We start from the raw sequence: 8,723 nt of genomic DNA on the forward strand, positions 1-8,723 counted from the left end.
TTTTTCAGATTCTTTTCCCTTATAGGTTATTACAGAATATTGAGTATAGTTCCCTGTGCTACGCAGTAGGTCCTTGTTGGTTATCTATTTTATATATAGTAGTGCGTATATGTTAATCCCAAATTCCTATTTTATCCCTCCCCCCCTTTCCCCTTTGATAACCATAAGTTTGTTTTCTATGTCTGTGGGTCTATTTCTATTTTGTATATAAGTTCATTAATACTATTTTCCTCCAGGTATTTTTTTGATGGATTTTAAATGGGATTGGTTTTTTACTTCCTCTTCCTGATAGTTCATTATTAGTGTATAAACACACAACAGATTCCTGTATATTAATCTTGTATCCTACAACTTTGCTGAATTCATATTAGTTTTGACGTAGAGACTTTGTTTCTTTATACAGAGTATCATGTCATCTGCAAATCGTGACAGTTTAACTACATTCCTGCCAATTTGAATGCCTTTTATTTCTTTTTCCTGTCTAATTGCTATGGCTATGACTACCAATACTATGATAAATAGAGTGGTAAGAGCGGGCATCCTTGTCTTGTTCCTGAATTTAGAGGAAAGGCTTTCAGCTTTTCACCACTGAGTATTATGTTGGTTGTAGATTGGTTGTAAATGAGCTTTATTATGTGAGTTATGTTCCCTCTATAGCCTGTTGATGAGGGTTTTTATCAGGAACGGATGTTGAATCTTGTGAAATGCTTTTTCTGCATCTATTGAGATGATCATGTGATTTTTATCTTCCTTATAATCAACTTTTGAAAGTTCTCAAGGAGATCGTTTATGTTGTCTTTTTCTAATCATGTCTTCCAAACTGAGTGTGCATCTGACACTTATAACACCTTTCAATATGGATGAGCCCCACCTCAGTAGCCATACATGGCTGGTGGACACCATATCTGACAGCTCAGGTGTAGTATAAACCCTCTCACCACCTAAATTATACCCCAAGGATGAATCATGTCCTTCATTCCAAACAGCCTTTCAAAAATCAGAAAGGCTGATTTGGGGCTATGAGTCATTTATATTTTTACTTATGTCTTCATTACATAGTAATAATGATTTCAAATCGCTATGCATGTAAAGATAAAAGTGACCCAGGGAATAGTATCGATTCAACTCATGGAAATTCCAATCTCATGTGCATTTTTCCCATAGAGGACCCATGGCTGAACACTTTAAGGAAGCAAGTAAATGTATGGTTTGCCTGAATTATCTTGAAAACCCCATGTACCTGAAATGTGGATATGTCTGCTGCTTCCGGTGCCTCGATTCACTGCGGAAGGAGGTTGATGGGGGTGGTTTATTGTGCCCCAACTGCTCTGTGGTCTCACAGAAGAATGACCTCAGACGCGCTCTCAAGCTCGGAGCTCTGGTTTCAAAGGTTAAGGAATTAGAGCCCCAGCTGAGAGCTGTTCTCCAGATGAACCCAAGGATGCGGAAGTTCCAAGGTAAGACATCTATACAAACTGTCAACCCATAAAGGGCCCTGGAAAAAGCACCTTTTCAAAAGCTCTCCACTAAATAAGGGCACTAGCTGAATTCTGGCACCTGAAATTTCTATTCTTTCCAAGAAACCGTTGTTCTCACCTGTAAGTATAGATAAGAACTATCTGTTGACTTTATAAAAATTTGTATTGGAGTATAGTTGCTTTACAATGTTGTGTTAGTTTCAGGTGTACAGCAAAGTGAATCAGTTATACATATACATATATCCACTCTTTTTTAGATTCTTTTCTCATGTAGGTCGTTAGAGTATTGAGTAGAGTTCCCTGTGCTATACAGTAGGTCCTTATTAGTTATCTGTTTTATATATAGTAGTGTGTATGTGTCAATCCCAATCTCCCAATTTATCTCTCCCCCGCTTCCCCCTATCTGTAGATTTTTTTTTTACATCTTTATTGGAGTATAATTGCTTTACAATGGTGTGTTAGTTTCTGCTTTATAACAAAGTGAATCAGTTACATATATACATATGTTCCCATATCTCTTCTCTCTTGCGTCTCCCTCCCTCCCACCCTCCCTATCCCACCCCTCTAGGTGGTCACAAAGCACCGAGCTGATCTCCCTGTGCTATGTGGCTGCTTCCCACTAGCTATCTATTTTACGTTTGGTAGTGTATATATGTCCATGCCACTCTCTCACTTTGTCACAGCTTACCCTTCCCCCTCCCCATATCCTCAAGTCCATTCTCTAGTAGGTCTGTGTCTTTATTCCTGTCTTACCCCTAGGTTCTTCATGACATTTTTTTTTCTTAGATTCCATATATATGTGTTAGCATACGGTATTTGTCTTTCTCTTTCTGACTTACTTCACTCTGTATGACAGACTCTAGGTCCATCCACCTCACTACAAATAACTCAATTTCGTTTCTTTTTATGGTTGAGTAATATTCCATTGTATATATGTGCCACATCTCTATCCATTCGTCTGTCGATGGACACTTAGGTTGCTTCCATGTCCTGGCTATTGTAAATAGAGCTGCAATGAACATTTTGGTACATGACTCTTTTTGAATTATGGTTTTCTCAGGGTATATGCCCAGTAGTGGGATTGCTGGGTCATATGGTAGTTCTGTTTGTAGCTTTTTAAGGAATCTCCATACTGTTCTCCATAGTGGCTGTACCAATTCACATTCCCACCAGCAGTGCAAGAGTGTTCTACCTGTAGATTTTTAGGAAAAGATAATATTCAGGCCATGCCCTAGTCCTGTGCTATCCAATATTAGACACACAGGAATATTTCCAGTGGCCACTGGCAGCTCCTGATCCCTTGAAACGTGGTGATTGCCACAAGCAGAAATCAGATTTGGATATATTGGAGGATACGGAATGTATTATTAAAATCAATTATACCTGATTGTTATTTTTAAACATGTGAGAAAATTTAAAATCCACACTGGGCTCTCATTGCGTTTCTTTGGGTGGCACTGCAACACAACACGGTTTTTCAGATTTGAGGATGTATGAGTTCCCTGACCATCCAGTTTAAATGTACCTTCCTCTTCTTGAACGCTGGGCTGACCTGAGAATCTGGATTTCTGACTTGAGCTCCGGTGGTGCTGCTAGAGCAGGTTCATGGCCCACGCTTTGAGTAACAGGCCCCTGCATCTAGTGAATCTGAACTCTTCAGGTAGCGAGGCCCAGAGATATGCGCTGTTTAAAAGCCCCAGGTGGGCCTTCCCTGGTGGCGCAGTGGTTGAGAGTCCGCCTGCCGATGCAGGGGACACGGGTTCGTGCCCCGGTCCGGGAAGATCCCACATGCCGCGGAGCGGCTGTGCCCGTGAGCCATGGCCGCTGAGCCTGCGCGTCCGGAGCCTGTTGCTCCGCAACGGGAGAGGCCACAACTGTGAGAGGCCCGCGTACCGCACACACACACACACAAAAAAGCCCCAGGTGATTCTATGCACAGTGAGTGTGGACAAGGAATACTTAGAGAACAAGCCCCCCAGGGAAAAGGATATTAAAATTGCATGCGGTCGTGACTGTAGGTTTCAATCCTGTTGCCGAGTCTGGACCAGAGCACTGCAGCCTGTGCTTCACTCCCTGACCTGGACCTAAGATGCCCAATTCAGGCTCAGAATTCTGAGCAAAGGGGAATTATCACAGCTTAGCTGCGTGTCTAATTCGGGATGCTAGGACAGACCTCCCAGGCTCATTGGAGAGTGCCACAGTCTCATCCTGTCGCCCATTCCCTGCCTCCTACGATGGGTCCTTGGGTGTGAACGGGGTGTGATGATTGTGCGATGATACACAATCCAGCCAGCAGTGTCATCGGGAAAGTAACCACTTGTTTTACTTCTTGAGTGAGTTTCCGTTTTGCTCCGTGCAACCCTGTATTTATGATGGTGAAACCTGTCACAGAAACTTGACAAGCCTTCACAATTTCTCTCCAATGGTCAGGAAGTCTGAGCACCTCCCAAAGAACCATGTTATAAGGGAGCCAAGTGAAGTCATTGGCCTTTGGTCCAGAGGGTTTATTTCTGGGGCTCCTGGGGCTCTATGCACATGGTCACATTAGGACAGGCAGGTCTATGCACCCATCCTCATCACAGGGTTAGTTGGAGATGTTGCCAAAACACATAGTACTTCTCCAGTGTACCTGGCCCGTGAGCACTGCCCCATCCAGTTCTGGGTCTAAGTTGCTACAGGATCCCAGCACATCCTTACCCGTGTCTATGGGAATCCCTTCCTCTATCTTGACTTCCAGCGTTAACCCATCTCATCCAAAGACTCCTAGCAGGTTTTCTTTGTATTTTTCTATAGCTCCAGAGAATGAAAAAGAACTGGAATGCAGTTGCCTATTTGACAACTCTAAACAAAGAAAGTAGATGCAAAAAGAAAAAAAATAATAATTACCTTACCATTTCAAAATTATTCTGCAATATGTAAAATCACCATCATTCAAATGTATATTTGATGTCTGTATTTTGACAGTCTGTGTCAACTGGAAATTTTTGAGAAAAATCAACACCCATGGACTCTTTTTTTCATGTATATCATGTACTGAAGAGAAGAAATAATATTTTAATCAAATAATCCAATTAGTGTAAAGAAAACACCAGTATGAATCAGAAAGACTAGTTCCATTTTCATCATTCATTCTATACATGGAATTGGATCTAATCCAGGTCAGGGAATCTTCCCCAGGAACCTTCTGCTTAGGAAAGAAGTGTAGAGTTAAAGAAGTGAACGTGAGTGAAACATTTGGGACTTTTCAGAAGCCGTGGATTGTAGTGTCTAGTGTATGTAATTGCTTATTTTTCTTTCCACAGTGGATGTGACCTTGGATGTTGACACAGCCAACAAGTACCTCGTCGTTTCTGAGGACCTGAAAACTGTCCGTTGTGGGTTTTTCAAGCAGAAGAAGAGGTCCCGACCTGAGAGATTCAGCCGTACAACTTGTGTCCTGGGATTCCCTCTGTTCACCTCTGGCCGCCATTACTGGGAGGTGGACTTGGGGTCCAGCCAAGAATGGGACCTGGGCGTTTGCAAAGAATCTGTGCGTCGACGAGGGAAGACTCAACTGGCTCCAGATCTTGGCTTCTGGACTGTGAGTTTGAGAAATGGAGATGTCTTCTCTGCCCACACTGTGCCTTCCGCTGTTCTCAAGGTGGGCCCCAGGTTACATCGAGTGGGGATTTTCCTGGATATGAATATCGGAATTGTTTCCTTTTATCACATTGGTGACGGATCCCATATTTTTACGTTCACTAAAGTTTCTGCTGGGGAGCCACTGCGTCCATTTTTTTCTCCTGCATATCCGACCGAGGATGATCAAAGCTTCCTGAGAATCTGTCCTTTGATAAGTCTAGGCACTGACGGTCCTCTGTGGAATCCAGGGCAAAGCAAGTGAAACTCTGACTATGGAAACATGGATAGGAAATTCTTGTGTACACATAGCTGTGGATGGAAATGTTCCTCTGCTACACATATGGTACAGACGTGCAGCAGAAAGTTATGGAACAATTCACGAATCATTAACACAAATTGTATTAGGGAAAATGACATTTCCAGAATTAGTGTTATGGACTTGTTTATTTCTGTTCCAATTATTATGTTCTTTCAGATCAATTTCCAAATGTTTTCTTTTAATTTCCTGTAAGCTTAACTTAGTGCATGATGGAGATTATAAACTAAATAAATTATAATAATTATAAACTAAATAAAGTTCATTTGTGACTCTACAGATGCATTTTTCTACATATTATGGAAATAAGACATGTTTCAACAGTAAAAAAAAAAAAAAGTGTGCACGTATTCAGTTTCACTCAACAACTGAGAAACACACGTTCATTTCAAGTGCACCTTGAACTCTACGGGCCGTATTCCATTTCTGTTGGACGTTACCGGTCATGCTCCAAACCCTTCTACCCCCAGCTGGACCCATCTGGCTATGGCAGGAGGCCTTGCAGAACCTGAGAAGTTGATTTAGTCAACGGGAGACATTCACCGTCTTATGCAACATGTGAAGCTGTGACGATAAAGAAAATGAAACCCTGTCATTCCTCCAGCTTTTGTGTAAAAATCAAAGTCAGTTTACTTCTCTCAGGACAGAGTATTCAGTCCATTGCCCCTAAATGCACACACACTGCCTGGCGCAGAGATGGCCTCAGACAACACTTGCTGAATTCATAAACGTCTCCATTCTGCAGACCTTGTCTCTCAAATACGCCTTTTGGAGAAATCTGAGACGTGAAGAAGAAATTCCATCAGGGTGGACTCACCTCAAGTCCACTAGACTCTCCTGTGGCCTCCACCTGCTTCCACTGATCGCGCAGCTCTGGAGTGAGATTCCCCTGCAGGGGCTTTTATTGGAGACGGTTCCCATTTCCTCCTTATTCACATTCCACCTCCCCTCCTTTAATCCAGTCAAATTTTGATTTATTTCTGGAATACGTGACATTTTATTGAAGATAGGGAGGTGACCACAATCAAAGGAAAACACTTTATCCTGAGAGTCATTTTATTTCTGTTAATAGTGCTGAAATCACTTTCTAGGTCTTAGATGGAGCTGCTCCTACTTAGCGGTACCAGGTCAGCAAACTGAATCTAATGTAATTCTTGTCTCCCTGTAAGTGCTCCGCTGGATCATACACAGAACGTATCCAGTCAGCCAATCTCTAATAGCCAAGCCACCTCTGGATGCTGTAATAATTTCCTTGCTTCTTTTCGCCCAAACAACCTTTTGTATGTGGCCCCAGCCAATCAAATATTTTCCATTTTTTACTTCCTTGTTTTTTATTCTTTATTCTATGAAAGCCTCCTGCTCCTTCTGCCCTATTTTGCAATTCTTCGAATAGGGACTGTTTCAAAAATGTTAAAGCTTATAACCTAAAATACTTCCTTTAATCATTTTTAACCATATAGATGAAATATCGTTTTACTCTCATTCTGAGGTAGATCTGGACTATTATGACTGTTGATGACATTTGGACAAGGAAGGAAATGTTGACACCTGCTACAAAATGGGTGAACCTTGAACATGTTATGCTAAGTGAAATGGAGCCCATCTAAAAGGAAAAATACACTATGATTCCACTTATAAGACACTTAAGGAGTCCAATTTATAAAGACAAAGAGTGATGGTTGCCATTTTAATGCTCCTTTGGCCCCAGATTTGAGCAGTGTAAGATCAATAAAGCTGAAACAGCCCTCCAAAAATGTTGTAGGCTCATCTTGTACTGGTCCTGATGCAGTCCTGTCATCAGTTACCACAGACAACATAAAGATGGGTGTGACTGGGTTCCAATAAAGCCCTCCAATAATTGTTCCAATAAAAGGCATCACCTTCCCATGGAAACACGTGGGCATGAGGAATACACAGTAATTCGAAGTGGGAAAGCTGACTTCAAAATGGGGTATTTTCCAGATTCAAAAAAGACCTAAGGCCCTAAATAGGAAGAACCACGGAATGTAAACTCATTGGAACCAGACTCCTGGCCAAGATGGCCCTCAGTATTGTGAGGAGATGAAAAGCTCTGAAGAACACACCCAACTGAAAATATAGTAAAAGGCACTGATGCACCCGAGTGTCCCTTTAATGCCCGAGGACAGCTTTGGCTCTGAACCATTGATTTTCCTCAGGGAACGCAGAAAACTTTTTTCACCTGCTGTCTGGCTGCTCATTAGGATCTTCTTTAACTGATTAATCAGCTGAGGATGATGATGATGATTAGCGCTGGGGCTAAAACTGGCTCCTCAGGGGAGACGCCCCCCACGCTCCATGCAGGCAGTGTGGCCGAGACAGCAGATGATGGGATGGTGGCGTCTCTGTGGGGAGAGCAGGTCTGCGGACCGTGTCCCTGTAAGTGCAGACTCAAGAGCCTCTGACCCATCCTGATCGACGCTTCCCGGCACAGAGCTTTGCAGCAGAGACCAGGCAGGTGAGTGCTTCCTTATGTTCAGTCTCAGGGAGGAAACAAACGGGAGAGAGGAAGTCTCCAACACGAGAGGACCTTGAAGCTGTGCTTGTGCACTAACATTGGGCAGGACGTATGCTGACCTTGCCTCACTCTGAGCAAACAAACCCATAATCTGGTTGGATGGAGCTGTGATCTAGGGAGCATAGGCTGGGGTTTCTAGTGGGGTCCTATGAGGATTCACTGGACGTGAACTTCAAGTCAGGACTTTTGCTAAGAAAAGTTTTAAAATGAGATTCATTGGGGCTACAGTAAAACCTAGCATCCTGGAGTGCCAGAGAATTTGCTGGTAATTATAATTCAGAGGAGAGCTCAGAATAAATAAACTTCTGTATTTCCTCCCTCAGTTGTTGGAGATGCTGTGGAATAGGGGTAGGTGAGGCTCCCAGGAAGATCCCTGTGTCCAGACACTGTGGGCTGAGTATCTATTAGTCAATAAGGAGAATAGGACTTGTCTTTACCTAGCTCTCAGCGTATTAGGAAGACAGGAAAAAGGAGTATAAAATCGACAACAAAAGTATGAGTTTTGTTTTGAGACTAAAAGAGTGCCTTGGTCACAGTGATTGAGGATGGCCATCAGGTGCCTATGAGCAGGTGAAATCAGCTGGGCTGGCGCCGGAGGAGGAGTGAGGCAATTGAAGTGATGAGAGAGGGGAATTCCAGGAAGGGAGGAGAATGTGAATTGCTGTGATGAAAGTAAAACGTGATCCTTGCTTTTTTAAGGGAAATAAATTCAGCTGGACTTAGTGAGAAAAAGGAGGAGAGGACCATATAGGTGTGAAATGCAATTAGTTTC

At 42.7% G+C, this 8,723-nt stretch overlaps 1 protein-coding gene across 1 annotated transcript; it reads left to right on the forward strand.

The window, feature by feature from the left end:
- The first annotated feature begins 311 nt into the window (after positions 1 to 311).
- On the forward strand, positions 312 to 5,772 carry RFPL4A (ret finger protein like 4A). Its single transcript, XM_027097190.1, has 2 exons — positions 312 to 1,457; positions 4,781 to 5,772. Exons 1-2 carry the CDS (start codon positions 1,172 to 1,174, stop codon positions 5,359 to 5,361), a joined length of 867 nt encoding a protein of 288 aa, XP_026952991.1. The 5' UTR covers positions 312 to 1,171; the 3' UTR covers positions 5,362 to 5,772.
- The last annotated feature ends 2,951 nt before the right edge of the window (positions 5,773 to 8,723 follow it).

This window comes from Aethalodelphis obliquidens, unplaced genomic scaffold (assembly GCF_003676395.1).
Source record: "Aethalodelphis obliquidens isolate GAN/ISIS:26980383/991018 unplaced genomic scaffold, ASM367639v1 scaffold113, whole genome shotgun sequence".
NCBI lineage: Eukaryota > Metazoa > Chordata > Mammalia > Artiodactyla > Delphinidae > Aethalodelphis > Aethalodelphis obliquidens.